The sequence below is a fragment of the Halyomorpha halys genome, unplaced genomic scaffold, assembly GCF_000696795.3.
Source record: "Halyomorpha halys isolate HHAL.00 unplaced genomic scaffold, Hhal_1.1 Scaffold58.1, whole genome shotgun sequence".
NCBI classification, from domain to species: Eukaryota; Metazoa; Arthropoda; class Insecta; order Hemiptera; family Pentatomidae; genus Halyomorpha; species Halyomorpha halys.
In genome coordinates this window covers 3,094,136-3,120,317 of record NW_027110919.1, presented here as the reverse complement: position 1 = coordinate 3,120,317, position 26,182 = coordinate 3,094,136, and the positions used below count along the sequence as shown (strand labels likewise).

Genomic DNA, 26,182 nt, shown 5'->3' with positions numbered 1-26,182 from the left:
CTTAAACCATATCTCCATCCTGTCCAAACCTATAAGTGCAGTACTCTTGTCGCTAGACCATTTATTAATAGTGTGATTTCCTGACTGTGAACGAATCATGGAACCACCTGAATAAATAGTTCAAACAACCAGTTCACAAAAATATTGGCCTGACAAAATTGACACCCATTATTTATGTCACTCACTATGTTAAGGTCGAGGATCTTTCATTAAAAGTATATGAGACATAACATCTATAGTTAACAAGGCCATTAACGATTTTTCTTCCATTTTCTCTGTCCTATGTCTCTTAACATTGCAAGTGAAGTTCGTGTTTCAACATTATTCCTCTGTTAATAATTTAGTTTGATGGGTGTCGTGGTATGTTTTCCGTTCAGGTAACAATTTAAGTGGTGAGATGCACTACCATCAGAACACGCGAGACAACGAATTTATCACGGCTAGGCAAGACAGAAGAATCGGACTTGGTGCAGGATCAATCTACAAACCACGATCGGAAATCGTATGATCGTTTAGGAGTGGCAAATTTATACATATTCGCTTTTGATCCTTGCATTGAACCATGGGTGTTCCACCAGTTTTCTATTAGTACAAATAATACACTGATAAATATCAGTTTATTGAAAGATAATTAATAAAACCGTTTTAACAATATATCGTCAAAAAATAGGTGTTACTGAACTATCACAAGGCTCTCACGGTCACATATGGTCCGCAAATCAACGGTTGGGAATCAATGATCTAATGAATCTCAGTCCCCCCCCCAAATTAAAGCAATTTAAAATTTAGAATGGTTAATTTCCGTATTCAGTGTATATAGATCCCATTCCTTATTGTTATTGTATTTTTCAAATTGTAATAGAAGCATTAGTATACTATACAAGGAATGACAAATTGTTTTTCTATTAAATTAATACTTTTCAATTACAATTTCGATAGTTATTTGAAGATCGATATCTAAAACACCTGGCAATGTTTTGACAAACTGGTGGTTATGATTTGAAGTGGAAATATGAATATTCTTCGGTTTAATGTAGTCAATTATAACTATTTTGCATTAACAATTGTATAATATATTTGAATTTTTTGGTCCCGTTCTTACTAATTTAAACTCTTGGGGACATAAATATGTTGTATTTATATAATTTTTAATTAAACTTATGTGAGTTATATGGAATATTTCTTTATTTTTGTAGAAGTAAGTTTACTCAAATTAAAGGTTTCACACTAAATCTTTTAATACTTAAATAAATATGTAGCATTTTTTAAAAATTTTTAGGGAAAATAATGGGAAACAATGTTTAGAATTGAAAGTTACATTACTACAATTATTTTAAGCTATGTTGATCGCTATATTAGTAATTTTAAAAGGAAAGATGCACAGGTAATTATCATGAAAAAAGTAATTAGTACATTGTAATTGAATAACTTAAACTTGGATACAAATTTTTAAGGTTTCCCTGTGGGAAGGAGATGCTGTCTTTCATAATTTGGATTTAGATCTGGAAGTATTAGATCAGGAATTTAATTTACCGTTTAGTTTTGTTTCTGGTCATGTACATGAACTTCATATTCATGTCCCATGGACCAGAATTGCCTCTCATCCCGTCACAGTTACTATCAATACAATTGGTAAGATGTGTAGATTACCACAAAATAAATTTGTATTTTAAACCTACTTTATTTCTTTTACCATGATTGATTGTTTGATCTGAGGCGAAGCATAATTGTATAAAACTACAAACTAATAGCTAAAACTTTTAGAATTGAATTATGCCAGACATTGTATGACACAAAGTGTTGATTATGAAGATAACCACGCTACAGTACATAAATATAACTCCCAATTGCGGTTTGGTGTGCACCCACTTATATGCATATTTTACATATGTTCTACTGTTTCGTGTACTGCGCTTTTATTACTGATTTAATTAGATCACATCTATCTTAAAAGGAATAAACAAACTATCAGCCGATTATTTTAAGTAGATATATAAAGATCATATTTATAAATTCTCTTAAATACGATTCAATCTATGGTTTCAGGATAATACCCACAACAATGAATAAAATTTTTCTCATTGCATATAAGTGAGTAAATGCTCACTACTATGTTATAGTGCTGTTGTGAACTTGTACTGATAACCATACAGCTCAGTTCTAATTAATCCAACACTTGTTCCATCATAGTCTGGTTCCAGGTAATTGAAAAAAAAATAAAAGGTATTTCACATATTGGAAGCTTGGAATTGGATTTGAAATATTCATTATCAACCTATCCATTAAAAAAATATAGATTTTAAGTTGATTATACATTTTCGTGTATTTATTTGATATTGTTAGGGCATCCTTTTTTCTCTCTATCTTTCTCTTTAAATTTATTCATAGTCAACTCTCAACCTTAATTTGTTCAAGTTAACTTGTTGACTGTGACAGTACTTTTCTGGATTCTGGTGTAGAAAGGCAATTTAACTTAATCATATTATATTCTGGCCAATAAAATATCTATGCGATAACGTGTAAACGTGTTATCTCTCAATCACCAACATATAGTTGGTAGTTAATATGTCAAAAATTGTTTGGGTGTCCGTTAGCTTTTTGACGATTTGTGTGATAGCTGACAAAATATAAAACATTAACTTTAAAACAGGTTATAAATGTTTAATGCATTAAAGTCATCCAAATACTGCTGACCTTCCTAGGTTCTCATTTATTTAAATATTTTATTGTCAATTGTATACTTAATTATTGTCAAATGATATATTTATATTCACCTTAATTGATAAAATACAACTTGTTTGAACTGATTAAATTTGTTAAAAACATGAACTTAGGGACTAATGTGATATGCACTTCCTGATTCTAAAATTATCTGATATCACAGGTCTTGTATGAGATATAATCCAAAAATGGTTTTCAATCCCATCTCCCTCCAATCATGTTTATGGTCTTCATAATAATAACATTGTGCAAATTCAGGTCATTTTTGGATTCAGTGCATTTTAAAACATACAGTTTCACAAAATTCTCCCCATGTAGTTTTTTGAATGGAGAGCTTTTATCAATAGAAATGAATTGTTTATGAAAAAATCAGATAACGAGCTGTTCCAGCATAGATTAATTAATTACCACTTTCAATTAATTACTCTAATATATAAAATATTTTTGAATCACTTATTGCATGTTGAAGATATTCTGAACTAACTAAGGAAGCAGTTTACCAATAATACTAAAATAATTTTAAATCAATGTGTTGAAAAAATATAATTTTTGTTGGAAACTAAGGTTCACTAACATTAACATGAAGTGGAACGATTTGATCCCGTCTAGGCTATCTTTACTCATACTGGTTTTTAATGGAAAAAATGCAACATAAGGTGACCAAAAAAAAAAAAAAATATATTTATATATGAATTGTATTTATTAATGATAGTGTGGGATGTCAGAGTTGGACAGAACTTGTTATTTATTAATTATAAGTTAAAAGTATGTGAGGATTGAGTACTAAGTGTAATCACGTATATATTTACTCAATAATTATGATTACTTTTGTAATCGATTACATCAAACTTTAAAATGATAAGTATTTTTGTAATTAATACATACATACATAAAACTTAAAAAATTGTGAGTAAACTTGTTGTTTATAACTTCTTCTGCTTGAATATACCCTGTAATTAAAAATTTGAGTGATTTCATTATCAAGTATTCTCATATTCAAATGCAATTTACTTATTAATTTCAAGTAAAAGGTATATGAGTACAGAGTGAAACCAGGTAGTTATTTCCTTAAGTAAAAAAAGACCTTAATAGAAAAAAAATTTATTCAAAGTAATGTGATTTACTCAAACTGATGTGGTGTGGAATCCTGTCTCTAAGTTTCAACGTTTTCAACCAAGATAATTACAGATTACTAAAATACACTTCTTATCCCAAAATATACGTAAAATTAAATATATATGGTAGTTACAAATATATGAAATTCTAAAAAAAAAAAAATTAATAAACAAAAAAAAATTATAAAATGTTTTTATTAAAACCAAGTTTACTATTACGAAAGTCATTCACAAAAGGGTATAAAAACTTCCAAGTAATTTTAGTTACAATTTTTATTTCATTACTACCTATATTAAGTTAGGATATTATATATTAAAGACACAGAGTGTCAGTTTATTATTATATATTAATGACACAGGGTGTCAGACATCATACACTGAAATAGGGAGCCAAAATCCTAAATAATAAAAAAATATAGAATTAAATCAGCTCATGTACTCAAAAAGTAATCATGGCGCAAACACATGGACAGACCAATAGTATGTGTAAAAAAATTAAAATCTGTACTGCTACAACGTACTGTTACTAGACAAATGGTTGTGCAATGAGGTGATTTGGTCAGAATCACGTTCGAACGCCAGAATTTTACCCAATGAAGGGTACCAAATTTATGCGGCTGGGTAAACCCTAGGAGGGCTCCAGAACCCACAATGATAGCCTGAATTTAAAATGACTTAATTTTAAGTGGAAGTACAAAACTTAAAAGTTTTTCTAGAATCACCTTTTTTTTTTTAATGTACATAATATATGTAACATCTTGTTTAATATTGTTTATTTTTTTTTTTAAGAATGTGTTATGAAATTAAAACGGCCTGGACAAGAACAAAAACCTAAGAAAAAAAAGAAAAAGTAAGTATGTTAACAACAATATTTGTATTTTATTTTCACTAATTTTTGCAATTTTGAAGAAATAAAGTGATAAAATAATTTAATTAATCTGTACTAAACTTTTGTTAAGTCAATCTCTAGGTTGTTTGAAAAAAAGGATTTTTTTAAAAATATTTGATAACCTTATTTTAATCTGTTGTTGAAGATAAGACTGTCAGAGCTATGTAAAAAAACTGACTGAGTCAATATTTTTGACACCTGGTCTGAAAAATTATTTTTGGGTGAAAAACCTAAGTAATATTTTATAATAAGTTAATATTTTTGAAAACAAGGAACATTCCTGATTGTGTTCCATGTAGGTGAACTAATTTATAACAATGGCTATTCCAGTAAAAATAACCAATAAAAAAATATAACACACAATTTTTGAAGTTATACACAAAACACTGATGATATATGAGAATTTAACTTAAAAATAAGTAGTACAAATATTGTTTGAAGAAAAAAAAAGAGTAATATTCTCCCCTTTCTAAAAATGATCTAATGTCACTTTAATTTTTTATTGTTTTTAAAACTTCATATTTGTCCATCAAGGTAGCAAACATCTAAAATATTGAATATTATTCTTTTAACTTTCGCTGAAACTGGTATTATTTAAAATATTGGAAACCTATTTATTTATTTGAAGACTCCATAATTTTTCTCATTTAAACTTCAGAATTGTACTCTTTAACATTTTTTATTAATTACTAAAATTTTTTAATTCTTTTTTTCTCAAGCATTCTTGTTTATATATATTTTTTTTTTTTTTGTTAAATCTGGATATAGAACATCTACTACTTCAGAAGAGACTCCACCCACTTATACAACTGCTCTCGCTAATAAAGTTGTTTATAATTTGAATATTACATGCAACAATTTGATACTTAAGTATGTAGATGAAGATATAGTTTTGTCCATGAATATCAAAACCCTGAGCATAGTAACTGTCAACAAAAAATGGATTCCTATGTACTGTGGTAAGTTTTGTATTTTTAGTCATTGCTATTGTCTTATATATTAATTCCATTCAGGCAATTCAGAGGCATTTGAATTATTTATGTGAAACATTGTGTCAATTATGTTTGTTATGAAAGGTTATTTAAGGATATGGATCAAGAAATGAAGGAGATTATCAACGACTAATTTTGTAGTCGCTGGTATGAACTATTGTTATTATTTTGGTGTTGATAAATCAAAGTTTATCCAATTTTTTAGTAAGATTTCTGCTATAGTCATAAAATCTTGCATATGTTTATAAAGTTTGTGGACTGTTTTTTTGTGTAAATAGAAGTGCACATAGACTGGTTTCACCGACAGGTTAAAGTAGTGGGAATATGAGCCAAGTGACCATACCAGTGGCATTTGTCTCCAAGACGCTGGATTGACCAAATCGCTTGTGGCATGAGTGCATTTCAGTGACCCTAGTCGAAAAGTTAGAGCCAAAAATACAGCATTATTCAGTGAAAGTTTGCATGGAATTGAACAAAACCACTACAGAGACCATTCCTTTGTTTCAAGATGCCTTTAAAGAAGAAGCCAGTCATGTGCAATGGTTCAAAGATGACCCCAAGGAAGTTGAAAATGATGATCATGCTGGTAGACCTTCAAATAGCCGAACTGATCTAGAAAATCATTTGCACCATAAGCCTAGAAATTTCTTGTCAGGAAGACATTGGTTTTCATCAAGATCACTTTGTTTGTTGTCCCTCTTTTGTCAATTTTAAAACAATGCAGTTCTGGTCTTCAAAATTTGACTTCCTCGAGTATTCAAATCATTTATTTGATGTTGTGAGTGCCTTCTCCCAACCTCTCAAAAAAAAAAAAAATCCAGGAGGACATTATCTAATAAGGATCTGATTTGGTTGCTTTATTAGTAGGATAAAATAAATATATTCGAAATTATTTGTAATTTTTAAGAATCACCAAGAAGTAGTGGACTCCAATGTGGGTCCAGAATCCCTGCCCTAAAGACTTATATATTGGAACATAGTCCTCTTTTTTTTTTTTTATACACATATACACATATGTGCTTGTTGTTGTTCGTTAGGGTGTAACACCCAATGCTTATCATTGCCCATGTTCACATTTTGTATTTCAATTCCAAGATTCATAACTCTTTGAAATTTAAAATAATTAATTATTTTAATGCGCATTCCAATGTTCTATTTTAATATGTTTGAACTTAGGGTTTTAATCCTATTCAATTGGTTGTTTCTTCTTAGTAAAATTAAAACCAGTTCTACTTTTCTCTTGTTACCATTTAGGGCCACTGATACACCCGATCCCACTCCCAATCTAATTAAATTTGTGGCATAGAAATGGCATTTCTCAAATATGTGACTGACTGTAAGAGAACTATTACAGTATTGACATTTTGGCAGTAGCTTCTTTTTGATCAGATATGCATGAGTTATATTTGTATGACCTATTCTTAAACTAGCTATTGCTTCCTCCTCCCTGTGGTTGGAACAGTTTGACATGGTCCATGGTTTAGTCATTTTTTATTAGTTTTTAATTTGCTTAGCGGACTTTCATTCCACTTTGTTTGCTAACTAGCTGATATTTAATTTTTCATCAGAAGACTTATTTCTTGGGTTGTCAGAATGGCCATCCCCTGACCTGGAAGAGCAAGTGCTTGTTAGGCTGCATGTGATAGTATTTAATGGTCATGGTTTAGTTTATGTCCTAGAAATATTCAATTTTATAAAAAATCTGTCTGAATTTTTATGGAAAAATCTGTCTGTATTACAGATAGACACCAACAGTACATTTTTCTAATCCCACAGTGGGTACTTTTTTATTTACTGTGTGCAATTGTAGGCAGTGAAACCAGTATCTAGAGGCTTGATTACATTATCACCAAATCTGTTGATGTATCATCTCCAGCCATCTGTTTTCATTTCAGCTTCCACCTGCTATCTTCAATTCCTAAAGAAATCATTTGTCACTATACATCAAGCAATTAATCCATGCCAAACAGAGTCCCAGATCATGATAGAAATAAAGTTAGATATCCCACCAATAGCCACTCTGATATACAATAATAATTGTTTATCAATGTAAGTTATTAAAGTGGAAATGGATTATATTTAAGACTTGTTATACAAGTTTTGTTCTTTGTAGATCATTAATTCAATCATTGCGAATTTTGTATTTTAACCAAAGTTAATATTTTTTTCTAGTGTTTTAAAAAACAATCTATGAGCTATATATCATATATCTATCTACCAGTAATTGTTCATTATATTTATTATTATCTTTAAATTAGACTAATATTCTTAGAAAATTTAAATTAGCGTGGACTTTATAATTATCATACATAAAAATTTCATTTAAAATATATCTTTATACTTTTATTTGTTTCTTATGTTAAAAAACATTTTTTTTGTAGTACTTACTCCTGATAATTTGATTTTGAGAAAATTAGTTTCATTGAGTGATGTTACTATTTGTCTTGACAAGCGAAATGCTTCAGGAAGAATAGAATCCTACTTGGTAAGAAACAAACTCAAGCTTATTTATTTTCCCTTTTGAATCTAACATAATTTGTGTTTATGACATAAAGCTATACTAATATAGGTTCATCATATGAGGTGTTCGGTCGTAAAACATGATAAATGACAAAATGAAAACTTTATTGATGAATGTTTATTAATTATAATGGTTTATCTTCTACATGCAGTCACTTGTCATAACTCAACATCAACATTATTTTCTTAAGAAACCAAAGTTCCTATGATTCTTTCAAATATTTATGAAATCAGACTTAAAAAATCCAGTAATGCCAAAAAATTTAGTTACAATGTTTTATAAACATAATGCCTCATATTTGAATTTTAGTTTAAGAACTGATGTCACTTTTTGTAATTAGGCTTTGAGTTATTGTTTGCCTAATGTGATGCTGGTTTAACTAACTTAAAACTAGCATTTCTTGTTCCAAGAATGTTTTATTATTCAGTTCAATTTAAAAAAAAAAAAAAAAATTCTTTTTCTATAAAAGTAAGTTATGATTTGTTTATTAAGTTTTCACTTTTTTTTTTCTTTTTTTTTTTCAGGAACCATTGCTTTATAAATGTTCATTGAAAATCAGAATTAGTAAGACTTTTCCATTTATGAACAATTTTAATGCAATTAAGACCACTATTTCTGTTCACACTGATGATGTAACTCTGAGTATTAGTGAACCTCAGGTATTTATTGGTTCCATTTTCAATTTAGTGTGATATATAAATTAATTTGATCATATATAATTTATATTTGGAATAAGTTAATGTCAGTGATAACCTCACAAATTATTAAGATCAGAGAAACGTTCTAATGATTTATTATTTAAGAATTGATGATCTCTACTGTCTATTTCAAATGACCAACAATTATGAAGTAGAACGACCAGTCTTCAATAAGTAGTATTAACACACGGAAATATATTTTTTTAGACATATTCACTGTTTTCATTCAAAATAAATAAAATGTTATAAAAATAAGAGTAGTTTCACTTTATAACCTTTATCAAAATAAGTGACATTGATACTTTTTAGGTCACTATGCTTTTGCGGATAATACTTCTTGCGAAAATGGCCTTCAATCCTCCTAAAAATGGTTCATCCTCCACTTTGCAGAGTCCAGAATCTCTTGTGGAAAATACAGGTACTTTTTATTTCTTTTGAAAATAAATATATTTGTTTTTTTAATTACTTAAATTTTATAGTATTTTGTTATAGTAAGTTATGAATTTAAGTTAAAAGAATCAAAGAGTATATTAATCTCATCGTTTTTCGCTATCAACATTTAGTAATTTATATGATTTTTAAAGTTTATCACTGAGTATAACCAAACAAAAAAATATGTTCTTATGAATGTGTTATAATTATAGTGGAAGATCGCTGATTGACCATATGTATTATTATTAAATGTAATATGGTCCGGGTGCGGTCAATTAAAACTCAAATAGAAAATTGGTGTGCTATTTTATTAGATCCAACGTTTCGTCCCATGTTGCAGGGCTTCGTCAGAGCTAAAAAAAATACAAACACCCAAACACCTGACATAGTTACAAAAAAATTTTTTTTTGTTGGAAAATTTAATATTATGTAAAATGTTAAATGTTAAAAAATTAAAGATTATATTTATAATATTACATAGTTATATTACAATTTTATTGTTTATAACCTTTAATTTTTCTTATTACATTTTACGTTTCATTGTATACCCCTGTTATTTTCCACTAAATTTTTTTTTTGTAACTATGTCAAGTATTTGTATCTTTTTTAGCCCTGATGAAGCCCTACAACGTGGGGCGAAATGGTGGCTCTAATAAAATAGTACTCCAATTTACTATTTGAGTTTTAATTGACCGCAGCCGGACCATATTACATTTATTGTTATAATTATAGATTATATTTTAATTTACAACTCTATTTTTATTCACTTTTTGTTCCATGACAGGAGATAATGGTGAAGAAGGACAATCTTGGGGTACCTGGATTTGGAACTTGGTTCCATCAATTTTTCCGCCCTCTTATTATGATGCACCCGATCTTACTGAAAAACTGCAATCCTTGGATTTTGCTGTTTATATTGACTCATTTAGTGTCAATTTAAAGGTAAAAAATAACTTGTTAAAATGTACTAATATTATTTAGTAGTAATAATAAATGGAATATGGTCTGGGTGTAGTCAAATTAAACTCAAATAGTAAAATTATGTTCTATTTATTAATGAGTTCACTGTTTTCATTAATTTATTATATTAACTTAATTATTTACTATTTTATTTTATTTTATTTACTTTAATTTTCATTTTGTATATAAATTTACTTACTGGATTTTCATATATACATTATTTTATTTTCTCTTTCATAATTGTAATATTACTTATTTTCATACTGCTTTTGTCCTGTTATAGTACTTACACTGTATATTTCCTTCCGATACTACTTACATATCCATATTATGTGTTATTTTCTAGTTGTTCTATATTTTCTTTTATTCCATTATGGTTGTTAACTTGTTGTTTTTTTTCTCAGCCCTGATGAAGGGCTGAAGTTCTGGTCAAAACGTTGGCACTAATAGAATTATTTTTTACTTATTTGTGTTGTTCCCTGATCGCACCCCCAACCTTCTTCTTATTTATAAAAATATCCTTACTCCCTCATATTAACATATATATATATGTGTGTATATATATATACTGTAAGCAGATTGTAAGCAGAAATGAATTATTATATATTCATTTCTGCTTACAATCATGTAACTAAGAATAAGTAAAAAAAAATACTATTATAATATAATCTATATAGTAAAACTCATGGGCACGTTACTGTAATTGTTATTATGGATTTCATTATTTCAGTTACTGCAGGGCCTTTGCCCCATCTCCATTTTAAGATTATATCAATACAAAAATTATGATTGTAGTTTTGATAATTTTAAAAAAGACCTAAAAAATTAGGGTGGGGGCATAAATAAATGAATATTGTGTTAAGTGAGAAGAAGTGTAAGGAAGAGAAAGATTAAAACTTTCCTTTGGAATTGGTTCCCCTTCAGTATGATATAAATTTCCATATTAATCATTGGGACTTTACAACTTAATGGTTAGCAATTTTTTTCCGACTGCAATGCATTAAAAACTTTTCTTTGGTACTTTATAGGAATTAATTGAAGGTTGTTTTTTTTTCAGTTGATCGAAGAAAAGAAGTCATGGCAGAGTTTTATAAAAGCTGAATTTGACGGATGTTTTTTAGAAATGCTAACTAATACTACTAACTGGACCAATATCCAATGTGGCATATCTTATTTTACTGTTTTCCCTTTCCTCAAAACAGATGAGGTAGTTTTATTAAACTTACTTACTTAAAATTTATTCATTTTAAACTTATTTAAATTGTAATTTTTTTAATGCATGCTGCATTATTTACGTCAAAGTGCAATATGCACATATCCCATCCTATTTACAACTACCACAAATACTGATTGATTGGTTTAACTACCTCAACAGCATATAATGCTGTAGTTATGTGTGGTATGGTTATCTTTGAAAACTATGAAAAGAAAAAGATGTTATTTTTTTTTACTATTTGGATAATATTTACAAACTGAAGTAGGCTTGTGCCACACTAATCACAGTGGAGTCTCAATCATATAAAATCATCATCAACAGACCTGTTTTGAATTAACCAAAATCATTCTTAAAATAAACCTCATGACGCAATAATGTGCGATTATCTAAATATTATTATATTTGATTACATGGATTATTTAACAAGGTTTATTGGATGAAATGGGTGATGAGTGGGTGAGAGCAGAATTTTGAATTCTTTACTTCTTTAAAAAAAATGTACAGATTATTTGAACGAATGTAGTTAGTTCAGTAATAAAGTGATTAGTTCAGTACATTGTCCAACTTAAATTCATAATTTTCAAAAGTATACTTTAGAATGGGGAGCAGAGTGGCTCAGTGGTAAGGCACTGTACCACTAATTCCAAGAACCTGGGTTTGAATCCGACTGTGACAAATAATTATTTATTCTGTGTCTGTAGCCATAAGTCAACTCTGTGGGTCCATCCACCAAGCCTAAAATTGGTTACACTTAATTGGGGAAAAATCTGGTGGTTGAGTGTGATTTTGACCAAATCACCTCCTTGCACAACTGTTGGTCTAGTAACAGTACTTCCTTACAAAGTACTATACCTCATTGTAGCGGTACAGATTTATTTATACTTTATTATATTGCTTAGCATCTTTTTTGGTTCCAAAGAATATATAATAATTTCAGTTCTAGATGAAGCAAACTTTTGGATTACAGACGTTATCAGGTCTCCACTGTATTTAGTCTCATATACTTGTTTAAGTTAGTAATGTTTCTCATATTAATAGTTAACTTTTTAAGGTAATATATATATTAAAGGACAAAATTTATTAAATTATCCTAATTAATTGACTGAAATAAAAACTAAAATCCATTATTTAGTTATCAATAAACTATTTCAAAATTATTTTGTTTGCTATCTCATTCTACTCTATTACAAACTGGTGCATAACAGAAGATATCATCTGAGTGAGGCCTAATTTTATGTTTTAGAATGTTAATTTTTGTTGGTATTATTCAGGGTGTGCCATTCATTAAATGCGGCCAGAAGATAATAGGCAGTATGAAAAAACCTCTTTACGAAGAACCAGATAAACACACTTCTCAGAAATCTTGGGAACAACATATTTCATTTAATACTGGTAAGTTAATTTTTATTAATTTTGTTTAGCAAATTATATCATTACTTATCAAAGAATGATGTTTCAAAATGATTTTTAAGAAAGTTGTAATAAATTTATTGAAATTTTATTTTATTTTGAAAGAGTATAGAAGATTTTATTTGAAATATTCCATTCTTTCATTCTATTTTAACATAAAATTTTGGATTTATATAGCCTATTTCAAATCTTATTATATTTTTGTATGTATAATATATTATATTGTTAATTGTGTTTATTAATCTAGTTGGTTATCAGACAAAAAATAAAAATTAAGATTATCGTATTTTTAAAAATATTCTTAAATTCTGAGATAGAAGAAATTCATTTGATCATGAAAAAAATAAATTAATTAATTTTCTCCTCCTTTAATTTTTTTTTATTTTTATTTTTTTTACTTTCTTAAGGTATTAATTTTTGATTATCACTACTTCTGAATTATTTGATATTTTACTTTATATTCTTTTGGCTTATATGACTTCTATATTTTTTTATCTCTCAAAACTTATTCTTTCATTTATTTTTTATTATTCTAGTTTTCATAATGTATTAGTACAAAATTTTCATATTTAATAATAAATGTCATGCATTTTAATTTCATATTTGTCTATGTATTTTGTTGTCATGTTTTACTATGTATTTTCTGCTATATCTATATTTATTCTTTTATATTTTTATTTATGTAAATAAAATAAATATTTTTGAAAACTTCAAGAATATTTCGAGGTAATCAATGTACTGAGCTAATTGCTGTATCACTGTACAACAATGGTTTGAAAAAATCTAGAAGTTATATTGTCAAAGACAAGAATATCTCTCCCCCCCCTCCCCGTAAGCCAAATTATACCTTGTACCTCAGAAAAATGTGGTCCCTTAAACCCCCCAGAAAAAATGGATTCTTCTACTTCAGCAGTTCCCAAACATTTTTTGTTGTGGAAGCAGGAATGCACTGTATATTTGCTGTTTTATTTTTTAATTTTATTTCTTTTTGATAATATTTTGAGAAAGTGGCATTTGCTTGTGGTGTAGTGGTACCCTGGGGTGTAGTGGCACCCACATTGGGAACCACTGCTCTACTTGTAATCACCATTTGCTTCATCTACTTAGTCTTCTGGGTCATTGACAAGTTCTTCTGAAACCATTGCAGCTGAACCTTCAGATTGAGTAACCAAAAAGTCATCCTTCTGAACTGTCCTTCTATGATCTGTTTACCATATTTTACAATCCATTTACTTCTACGAGGTGTGCAGTGTTTAAATCTGAGGCTATGATTTCTTAATTTAAAAAATTCAAAATGAACATTATTATTGTTTATTTCTCTCAGATTTCAGTAATATAATGTGTACATCTCCTATAAATTGAAGAAGTTATTAAGTTTCATTTTACTATGTTGAGTAAAGTAAAAAATAAGTAATTATTATTTGCAATTGGCAAATTTGGCTGGTCATCCTTCAAGTGAGGATCTGTAAAAAAAGTTAGATTTGTTCTAAGATTATAACTAAAATGTATTGATTCATATTTTTTGGATTTGGTTTAGTGAGAAAACTGAACTTTTATTAAAATTGAACCAATAATGTTTGATACTGAAACAGAAGAAAAGAAGCAATGTGTCAAAAAATAATATTATACATTGACAATCTGAATGCCATTAACCCGACTCTAGTTATTTTTCTGTCTTTAACAGATCTCTTGGAAGTGATATAAACATTACATTTAAGTCTTAATTCTTTTTTTTTTTAATATGTAAAAAAGTTATAGGAATGATCATTTAATGTAAGCTTGAATGTAATGTTTTATTTGCTTGAAAAAAAAAGTTTTAATTAATATTTTTTTAAATATTGCTATAATAAGATTCGTATTTATTTATTTATTCTTATAGATATTTTTTTTTTTTCAGAAAAAGTTCTCTCTGAAAGAGCACCAGCTTTTGTTGCGGATTTCATATCTGCTATAGAAACTCCTCCGGAAAATTGGATTGATGATTATCCCAGGTTATTATCATATAACCATCCAATTTGTGTTTACCTGTTTTCTCATAAATTTTTGCAACACACCTACTTTTTTCCTACCCTTTGTCTTTATCATTAAATTTACTTATGAAAATATAAAATGCTTATTGTTGAATTAAAAAAAGAAACAAAATTACATTAAACTTTTCTTCTTTCTTATAATTAAAACACTGTAGCATTCAATCCATGTATTATATTTGTTTTTGGATGTTTCAGGAACACTGTGCTCCTCTTCAGCATCTAAAATGTAACAATAATATTTTTATATAACACATTAGGATCCAAATGCTTATAATTAAGGTGTACCTTTCCAAAACCAACCCTCCAGCCCTTTTTCAAATTTTTGTCTCTATCTTTAAATATTTTTGTACTAGGTTATCATGTATTTAAGAATGTAAGAATTTCTTTCAAAGCGGTATAATAACATGTGATTCAACAGATTTTGGAAGAAATCTTTCCTCTTTGCTTAAAGAAATCAATCCTCTATTTTCTAATTGATTGTAATATTACTGTTGTTTTTTTCTCATTTAACTTTATATTTTAATAATTTGTTGTACTTTTAGTGTGCAGCAGGAACGAGTTCTCACTAGATTGGTTCTTGGAATTCTGGAATTAAATGTTACACCTGATTGTTTAGAGAGAGTTGAAGTTATCAAGAAATCAATAAATAATTATGATTACCCTTCTTATGTCGGAACATCAAGTAAGTAGAAAATGTTAAAAATTATATTAATATTACTTGGTTAGATATATTTAGCTTATTTTATTATTGCTCTTGAATTTGGTATATTTTAATATTTGACAGTTAAAGAGATTAAAAACTAAAAAAAAGTTTTATTGATTAGCTTTTTCTTAAATTAGCTTATATAAAATAGCTGGCCTGTGAAAAAAGAAACAATATATTTTACATTTCACAATTTATTGTCTCTGAAATGGAGTCGGCAATCTGAAAAACTACTAAGTCTAGAAACGGAATATTTACAATAATTTACTCATACCTATATGGACTTATGACTGCCTAACATATTTTGTTTATGTTCTATTAACTTCTGGACTTTTGTTGTGTCGTTTTTGAGATGTAGAAGGTGAAGAACATAATCATTACTAGAATATGACGATTGATCCAAAATGCTACACTATTAGAACAAAAATGATGGTTAATACTAATATTTAATTAAATAAGACCAATGGAGGAACATTTATAATGAGAGCTTGGAAAAATAAAATAAAATTTATGATAATAGTTGTAATCGGTGTGAATTTATTTAAATAAGAAAATTGTTAAATAATTAATATAAATATTTTTGATTGATTTGGGCAATTAGCCTACATTAGAAAAAACAAATTTTAATTAATTGGACAAATCAATTATAAGGTATTTCCTTAATAAAATAGTCTGGGGGCCGAAACATTGGAGAAAAGTTACTAAGTTGAGAGTAAAGGATCAAAGAATATTTTTGTTTTAATAAAAATGAAGTCCAATGTCAAACAAATATTCTGTGCCAATGACTATGAAGCTTTACACTCTTGTTATTAGTTTTATGAAATAAATAGTGAAAGTGATAAAACAAAACGATAGTCTGATTAAGACAAAGACTGGTAGAAATACTATTGTGAATCGGCTAGATGATATGGATTATATTAGGAAATTCATCCCAAAGATGGGAAATACTCTGAAATGTTGATAAAGTGTAGTAAAGAAAATTTTAATTAAATAATTAAGGGTTCTAAAAGAAATTAGTTTACAAAATTGTCCAAAATAAATAATTTAAATTCTTCCATTGAAATATATAGAAATAAAATAAAATTAGATTAATTAGGCTTTAGTCCAATAATTATAATTAAATAGTCTAAGTTACAAGAGGTTATAGAGTGGAAAGAAGTTTTAAAATATATTGGAACATTATTAGTTGGCCATTGTAGGAAGATGGTCCTCATAGTGATCAAAAACTATTTATTAGTCACCAAATTAATTGTTTTAAAAATAATAAATAGTTTTTCTGTTATTTTATATTCCTTTTTTTACTTCTTCCTGATTCTCTCATTTCTTAAGGAATCTTACCTTGTTTTTTTCTGTTGTTCTGCATAAATATTTTATTTTGGTGCTAATGAGGGTCCTTATTCAGATGAACGTGATATAAGGTCTCAGAGACAATTTTTGGTACTTTTTCTCCCAATTTATTTAGACATGTTGTGGTGATAACCTCCACTATTTCTAACCACTCCTAGAACTAGTTCACAATTTTGGACACCATATTTTAAATTAGTCAATTGCTTTATTATTATTATTACGGTTGGTTCTTCTCGCTATTGCGGGTTGAGTATCTGAGGTAGGGGACCTAGAAGTCCAACCACCCTCACATTTTTATTTATTTTTCCTTTGGTTCAAATATTAAAGAATTTTCCCACAATACGTCAGTTGTCAAGAGAACTGACTGTTAAGCCTCTCTTAGCACATCTGTAGGCACCCCAAAATCATTCATGCCTGCCACTGTTGATTTTGTTGCCAGTCGTTCATTTTGTGAAATAATTGTTTATTCAACACCTTTGCTCAGATTAAGTACAGTTAAACCAGAGTCCATCCTTGAGACGACGAGATAAACCACTGTTGTTTTTGCGATAAAATATTGGTGTGGGATCTCTTCCTGTTTGCAGCAAGCTTCTTCAATATTTAGCAAACCACGTCCTCATTATTTCCTAGGTAAGTATAGACAAGCTTTAGAGGATATTGGGTGATTAGAGGTTCTTGTGCGAAAGTTGTCCATAAAAGGCGATCCATTTCCTGTAGGCTGGTGTTCGATCCCTGCACTATGCCGAAGCTATAACTTAGAGCAGGTGTTGATGGCCTTGATTTTTTTCTTTCTAGTTAGTTGGATTTTGAGCACTTTTCATTACCTAATTTTGAGAATTGCTAGAAATTTTTGTTGCATATCTTTTCGAGATATTTTAAGGTGCTTTTGCATGTCCAAATATTTATATAATTTATTGGCTCCAAGTTCCTTTATGTACTCTTTTTCGTTAACTAGAATATTCTGTTGACTAACCACTTTCCCCTTGGTTACATGGAGCACTGCACATTTATCGAGGCCAAATGACATTCCTATGTCACTTGTAAAAGATGAAACAGCTTCAACCATATTTATTATTATTATTATCCTTAAAATATTGTTATAAATAATTTTGTTATTTCATTTTCAAAATTGTGTAATGTATTTTCCAGGCAAGTCAGTGGAAGAACAAGTTCAGCACATTAAAGAAGATGTTTTACCAGTTGTTGAAAGTTTCTTTATTCCCCAGACGGTATACCAGTTTACATTGGTCGAGGTTTCGGTGAATGTTTTTACAAGATTTCCTTCAACATCCTCAAAAATTGTATGCAAACAAATTTTCTTATTTACAGTATTTTGTATATTTCTTATTATTCTGCCTTTTCCTTGTCTGTTATGGCATATAACTTTAAAATATAGAATAGTTGATTTTAAGTTTACTTTTGGTTTCTTAAATATACTTAGTAAAGATAATTATATATAATTTTTATGAATTTCTTTACATTTTTAGAAAATGTCGAATGAAATTTTCAAGCTAATCTCAAAGAAACAACAGCCATATCTATATTTGAAGATCAGAAGTCTTGATGGGAGTTATGTGAAACCTCTTTATCCTGAAACTCTGGTAATGATCAAAAACCAGATCTCACCCACAAGAGAGATAATATCCGCATCTATGACAACTTTATCTGTAACTGTAAGGCAGCCCATTTATTTACAAGTTCAAATTAAATGTCAATTTATTGTGATTTATGTTTTATCTCCTCTTCTATTCTTCTGTGTACTCATGTTCTCCTTTTATCTTGATGATTTGAATGTGATTTCAAATGTTTAAGTTATGATTTCTTCAAATTACTTTACCTGCTTTCATGACATTCTAATTAATTCCCTTATATACAGACAAATTTTTCATTTGAGTTGAAGAACAGGTTTTTCCACATGTAATTGCTGCCAAGTGCCAGGCAAATACTCGCCTTAAATATGTAATTTCAATTTCATATGATTTTTTGTTTTTGACCTAGGCTGATCACATACTCACACAGACTTTTTTGCAAAACTTAGTTTTTTGGACTCAGGGAACCTCGAAATATGTATTTCTGGGGAAAACTCAAATTCAAAATTTTTCACGATCATAATACTATCTCTTTCTATACATTCCATTTATAGTGAAAGTAAAAAATCTGCTCTCAGAAAAATTAAGTGCACTGAATTTTTTTTTTTTTATTTGAAACATTGTTCAATAACATTAGGGTTAATGTGTCTTAACATTTTGTTAATTTTTGAGGATTTTTTTTAAATTCTAAGTTTTTTGGCAAATAAACCACTCAGAATGTAAAAAAAAAGGTAAAAATTACTAGCCTGACCCAATTAATTTTTTTTTCTGCTCTAAAATAGAAAGTTGAAATGTGCATCTATCTTTCTGTACTAAATTCATCTGAATATGTTGTTTTAAAAAAAAGAAATGAAATTTTTTTAAAAAAAACTAATTTTATGGTAGTGGTTAATAGTCCTTAAAAAAATTGTTGGTTTCAAGTTTTAAATAACCCAAGGAGCTCATTTGTAGATTTTTTTTGGCCCAAACTCTTGCTACATGCAATTTTGTTCATATATTTATTTTTCTACCTGTCAAATTATAATTTTTTTTTTATTATTTAGTTATCTTTCTATTTAGATTTATTTTAATTGTTTTTTCAGTTGCTGGCTATTAACATAGGAATTAAAATTAATGATGTGGTTTTACCAGATATGGTGAACTTGTACAAGCTGGGATGTTCTGCATCCTTCAACTCCACCTTTCAATCTGAACCAGATGCAATATGTCAACATTGTACTTTACAGATGGGTATGGTTTCCTCATAATTGTATTTCTTTTGTATTTCCTGATTCACTAGAAGCACACAATAATCTTTTTATTCTTTCAGAGGAATGCTCTATATCTAGTTCCAAAGCTAAGTTGATGCTCTGTGTTAATCTAGTGGAATCTCTACTTTCTAATAGCTGTTCAAATGTTTTACTGAATACTTCTCTGATTCCAGACGTGGTCAACAGCTCTAGTAAGCAAATTAATTAATTCAATTTTTTTTTAATGGGTTTCTCAATGATTTTGCCTTTAGATGTTTTATTCCTAATATTTTAATTATATAAGCCTTTATAATAACTGAGTATGTCAGTTTCTGATATCAGTAGCTTTCCATGAGTACACTTCTCTCTCGAGGTGTTCCTTAAAGTTCCTCTCTCCTATTTTCCATTTATACAAATGGCATCCCTAATGTTATCTGCCTCTCCCACTATCATTTTTGTGCTGACGACCTACAAATATATACATTCTTTCATCCATCTGAGATTCTTGAGTCACCTTCAATCAGGTCCTAACATTGAATAGCCATATTTCTGAAATAATCCAAAAAAAAAAATTTTTTTTTAATCTAATTTTGTTTTTTTGTCTACTATACAATTACCTGGGAGCTTCTATTGAATTTATGGGAATATAAATTATGTATATTTAGACTGTGATACAGCTCAGAACTCGAGGGTCTTATTGATGGGGCTGTCTCATCACTTTAGATTTTATGACATCTTCCTTGGAGACGAGGTCCAGGAGTATCTCTCCAGGTGTTACCTGTTACCTGTGACACCATTCTATAGATCTTTGTGATACTCAGCAGATCCAATCTCTGTATGGTGGCCAGTCTCCTCTTCTGATTGTCCTTGATATTATTTACATAATGACATGATACAGACATGTTGAGAATCTACCCATTGATAGAGCTCCAAGTGTTTTAAATTTAAATTCAAAATATGCAGCATGTGTCATGTGACCACTGACATATAAGATAATTAATGCATAAAAAAGTAAATTAGTCATAACTGACCATAATTTGATTAATAAATGGTTATTTTCTTTAATATGTTGATCAATTAATAAAAATGTTTACTGTTGTAAAACAGTGAGCCAAGCAAAATCATACATTCCTTGCAGAACTTCTGGCTTATTGACACTGGGCCAGAACCAGTCTTTTATCCCTACTATAATGCAATGTTGTCCTTTATTGTCTCATGGTATGCCATAAGGTTAAAAGTTTTCTAAAGACTGATATTACTATGGCCAGAATCACTCTCATCTTCCATCAGAGGGTTAAACATCCACTTTACAGAGGATAAATGTAACCAAGGATTACATGGAGAATATTTGGGGGTTACTCAATCAGATGAACTGATTCTCAGACCTCTAAAGAAAAATTATCGAATGGACAACAAATTCAAACTTATTATAATTATGGACTGGAAGATTATTGATTGACCGTGTGTAAAGATGAAAGGAATATGGTCCGGGTGCGGTCAAGAAAAACTCAAATAGTAGAAATATACTATTTTAATGAGCCAACGTTTCGCCCCACGTTGGCTCATTAAAATAGTATATTTCTACTATTTGAGTTTTTCTTGACCGCACCCGGACCATATTCCTTTCATCTTATTATAATTATGTGTAAAAACTTTTGAATTTAAAATCTGAATTTTTTTTTCTAATTTTCATAAATCACATTCTCTTACTAGTATTTAGTAATAATCATATAGTTTACTGTAGTACCATAAAGTCTATCATATTTTAGTATTACCTTGTTTTATTTTTTAGATCTTCCATATTTAAAAATCTCTATTTACAAAGTACAAGGCGTTTTTGCTCAAAGCCAAGTTAGTGAAAGTATTAAACTGAAGATTGGAAGCCTTGATGCATTTTCATTTTACCTTAATGAACCGCAGAAGAATTTTACTTTTCTCTATGCTGGAAGGAGCCTGGATTCTTCAGTTTTTGATGGTAATATTGTTTTTAACTTTATTCTTTATCTAATATGTATTATTGTTTGTATGATACGAGTTGAGTAATCTTTTTACTGAAAAATAATAAGCTTTTCCTCTCTTTTTCCTTACCTATATTTTCTCTTGATTTTTTTTTTTCCGGATAAGTTTCTATTTCTCATTAATTACTCTTAATCGTTTTGAAAATAGTTTAGTTTCTTGTAAGCATTTGACTGAAAATACATGTTATCATAATCATACTTATTTTGTAACCTTGATACCTTGTAATAATGGTTTTATTTTATTTTGCAGGTATAGCCCAACGACCTGTGAATGATTCTGTGGCTATACCATTCCTGGTTTATTTCAAATTATGGCAGTTTCACTTAAATCTTGACCCTTCAATTTTTAAATGGCTTATGTATATGCCGCAGGTTTCATTTGGGAGTATACAAAGCTGGACTCCTCTCGGGTAAGGATATTTAAATTGAATATGATGTATTTTTCTTATTATTAATAACTTAATTACAATTTACTCAATATTTATAGTATTTTTATAAGCAAATATTTAGAAAATATACAAAGCTGGACTCCTCTCGGGTAGGGATATTGAAATTTCTTATTATTTATTTTTGCTATTAATAATATTTATTTTACTAAATTTTAATATTTAGTTAATATTTAATTGTATTTTTATAAACAAATATTTAGAAAATATATAAAGAGACATAGAAAAATATTATCTACTACATTGATAAAAAAAGAAGTTAGTTATTTGTTAATTTCCATTAGGTATAAATGATTGTTAAAGTTTTATAAGTATAAAAAAAAGAAAATTTAATTCTTTAATCCTCTTCATCACATTAAGCTTCTATTTCCTGTTTCTATTAAGTCTATTGCTGTTTTCTTGCCTAAATTATTAAAATCTTTTTTTATATATTATTTATATGTATAACTAAATATTCACCCATCAATTTTTTTCCTCTGATTCTATTCATTTTGTATATTTTAAACTTCATGAGAACAAGTTTTTCTTAAGTTTTGATTTTTCACAATTTTTAAGTCTTTTTTTTCAGTCTTGACAAATTCAACTGACTTAGACTTACTATTCATTCCTTTCAATCTCTTTAATACTTCTTTAATTTTTTTTTTTTTTTTTGTTAATGTGTATTATGTCTATTATTGTAATTTCTTTGTTTAAAGAAATGTTATATTTTATACACTTTCAGATCCTGTATTAGCAGAAAAATTTCAAACAGCAGTCTTAGCAGTAATAAGAAGATTTCTGAAGTCAAGGATGTTTTGAAAGAAAAAAATATAAGCATTTCTTCATCGAGCACTTCTAAATCTAATTTTGTATGTATTATGCCTTAAGAATAACATTAAATATAATAAACACTTTCAGTGAACAAAGCAGTTTCTTACTAGTCATATTTCTGATAACATATTTTTTTTAGCTCTGTTTGAACTGTAGTTATATGGGAAGCTCTGGACTGTATCTCTGTTTCTTAGTTGAATAATAATATATTTACTTATTTTTGGAACAATGCTAATACAAATAGTGTTTGCGAGTCCACTTAGTGGCTTATATGTACAAATTTATGGTTGCTTATGGTGGTTTATATCTATATTTGGTTGAACCAACATTAAGAGTGACTGCATATTTCCCTGGAAGTTTCAATTGAACAATAATTTTCAGGTAAGTTACAGGACTGTCGAACATTAGGTAGCTCTGGGGATCATCCGCTTCAATGGAAACCCTATGGTACGAGGGCTTGTAGGTTGATGTAATAATAAGAGAAAGCTTTACACTTGACCAAGTCCTTGTGACCTACCAAGTTCTCTCTCATTTTATTCTTAATACTTGTCATACATTAAATAATATTTTTAAATCCAACAATCTCAAGCTCTCCAGAGGTTTCCTCTCTTTGCTGTCTTACCCAGTTATATTGCAAACTTGACTTATTATTACTATCCAGTTACAACAGCTTTAAAAAACATTGTTTAGCAAAGCGAGTACAACCCATATTGAATATTTTTATTAACCATGTCAATGTTTGCTTTAAAACTTAATATCCCAGAAATGGATGCGACTTCTAATCTTATCGTAAAATGTTAGGATATTTCATTGTAAAAAGAGTATACAGCTTGTAGGACCCGGTTGTATATTTTTCAATTCCTTAATGTGTTTTGTTGTTCTATCAGGAAAATACCAGTTGTATTCCATTCCTAATTTATTTCCTTTGAAATTACCTTTAAAATTTATCATCTGTGATTATGTTTAAATAATTATTATTAACACAAACTTCAATGATCCAGTTTTACTCTCAACTTTTTATTTTAAAAACTTACGACATTTTCAAGGAGACGACCTTAATAATTGAATTGTCATAATTCATTAATTGTCTTTTTTACAGACTAATTGTCCATGCCCATATAATTTCAATAAAAAACTATTCTTCAAAAAATGTTTTGTATTGAAATTATGTGGTTTATATAGACATGGGCAATTAGTCTGCAAAAAAACAATTTAATAAACCAACCTCCAAACCATATAAAAAGATAACAAACAGATATTAATAAACTTTTTGAATTTCTTAAACACTCCAACCTGTACAATAAAATTTAACTAAAGTTAAAATTTCAATATAATTGTGGCCATGATTTTGGGCCCTTGACCCTGGCCTGCATATAGGATATTAAGTTGATAATGACCACAGTAACCTTATAAAATAAAACTTCCAAATGATAAGATAATGTTTAAATTTACTTAGAAATATTGCTGCTCCATAATGAGTTATTGACTTGATTGTTTCAGAACTTTGATTGGCTCATGAAATGGCTCTCTTTAGCTGTATTCGGCGAAATCACTGATGTTAGGTTTACATATACCAGCTTTCCGGCTGAAAAAAATTGCATCCTTGTTGTTTGGGTTCCATCTGTTTGTTTAACTTCAGCTCAAGGGAAATTTGTCGTCGATACAGATTCCTTGCCAGTTCCTTATGGTGTATTAAAAAAAAGTAAGTTTATAGTTTGATTTGTCACAAATCCTTGTAAATATTGTAAGTTATCAAGTTTGATTTAATTTTTATTTCATTATTTTAAATTATTTTTCTTTTTTAGATGTTATTGCATTTCCATTAAGATTAGAAATCAATGGGATTTGTGGTTGGAGTATCTGTGATGGCATAAGGGATAACTTTATTGAAGAATTCAGTACAACATGCACCATTGCACTTACTACACGTGTTGTTCCATCACCATTAATAGCTTTCACCTTGCACATTGACACTAGCCATATATCATTATCCCTTACACGAATTCAAGTAAGCAATTTTTCTTCTTTTTTTAAGCTATCCATTTTGTATATAGATTATATTAATTGTTAATAACAATTACTTCTCAAGTACTACTGTCTTCTTTATCTCACATATGTTCCTGAGGCCTGGATTAATCAATGTTTTTCTGTTAAACATAATACCATGTTAGACCATAGCACTTCTAATAGAATTTTACCTCACATTATCACAAATCTAAGTTACTTTATGAGGGCCATCTTTTTAAAGGAGTAATTAGTGACTCTTACCTGAAACATGACATTCCATGAGTCTGCTACTATATATGCCATATACTATGTACCATGTACAATATTTGGTTTTATTTTCAATAATATTTTGGCCAACTTACTATTCATAGGACCCTTTAGGATTGTTTTTGTTTTGAAGGGGTGTGACCAGTGGTAGTAATCAGTGGGTTTACACAGGTTCAGCCTAACCTGTTGTTAAAATTTTTAAAGCTTCAAAACCTTGTTATACACACATAACATTTCTCAGCAGTTTTGTTTCTTTTAAACAATACATTAAAATATACATATTATACACTGTAAAAGTACTAAACTAGAGCATTAGACCTTTCATGCTCTATGAATTCTTCAGTTAAGGCATAAATAATGTTAAATTTTTACTATCTTGATTTTACGAATGAATTTTTTTTACTTATACGGATAGCTTAAGGTTAGTTTTTGTGCAAATGTTTCTAGTACAACATTTGAGTGAAAAAAAATTGTTAAGAAGAGATTTTCTTTTGTGAACCCTTCATTAAATATTTCGAATATCACTACTGGGTGTGACCCTTTAAGATTTTTTTTTGTTTGGAAGGGGTGTGATGCTACATGATTGAGGATAACTGAATGATTGTTTCAATAAGGGATTACAATAAAGTATCATTAAAACTGATATTAAAAAGTGATAAATGGAATATGGTCTGGGTTCGGTCAACTTACGGTTACTTTGTCTTTGACTGCCGTCAAAACAGCCTTGACGAAGCCCTGCAACGTGGGGCAAAACGTTGGCTCAATAGAATAGTATAATTATT

General features: G+C 28.7%; 1 protein-coding gene across 3 annotated transcripts in view; it reads left to right on the top strand.

Annotated features, from left to right (window-relative positions):
- The first annotated feature begins 984 nt into the window (after window positions 1-984).
- Vps13B (vacuolar protein sorting 13B) overlaps window positions 985-26,182 on the top strand; it is a 79,364-nt gene continuing 54,166 nt past the window's right edge. For 2 of the 3 annotated variants that reach the window (XM_014438439.3, XM_014438437.3), the window contains exons 1-22: window positions 985-1,198; window positions 1,280-1,384; window positions 1,455-1,632; window positions 4,626-4,686; window positions 5,494-5,684; window positions 8,099-8,202; window positions 8,763-8,897; window positions 9,246-9,354; window positions 10,153-10,310; window positions 11,386-11,535; window positions 12,816-12,936; window positions 14,852-14,945; window positions 15,527-15,666; window positions 18,184-18,335; window positions 18,522-18,707; window positions 19,706-19,853; window positions 19,933-20,064; window positions 21,645-21,827; window positions 22,121-22,280; window positions 23,038-23,164; window positions 24,627-24,828; window positions 24,932-25,134. In XM_014438439.3, coding sequence (XP_014293925.1) covers window positions 1,298-1,384; window positions 1,455-1,632; window positions 4,626-4,686; window positions 5,494-5,684; window positions 8,099-8,202; window positions 8,763-8,897; window positions 9,246-9,354; window positions 10,153-10,310; window positions 11,386-11,535; window positions 12,816-12,936; window positions 14,852-14,945; window positions 15,527-15,666; window positions 18,184-18,335; window positions 18,522-18,707; window positions 19,706-19,853; window positions 19,933-20,064; window positions 21,645-21,827; window positions 22,121-22,280; window positions 23,038-23,164; window positions 24,627-24,828; window positions 24,932-25,134 — 3,021 coding nt within the window. In that variant the 5' untranslated portion in view covers window positions 985-1,198; window positions 1,280-1,297. The remainder of the gene's footprint in view (window positions 1,199-1,279; window positions 1,385-1,454; window positions 1,633-4,625; window positions 4,687-5,493; window positions 5,685-8,098; window positions 8,203-8,762; window positions 8,898-9,245; window positions 9,355-10,152; window positions 10,311-11,385; window positions 11,536-12,815; window positions 12,937-14,851; window positions 14,946-15,526; window positions 15,667-18,183; window positions 18,336-18,521; window positions 18,708-19,705; window positions 19,854-19,932; window positions 20,065-21,644; window positions 21,828-22,120; window positions 22,281-23,037; window positions 23,165-24,626; window positions 24,829-24,931; window positions 25,135-26,182) is intronic. The other variant, XM_014438438.3, reaches the window with a different exon arrangement.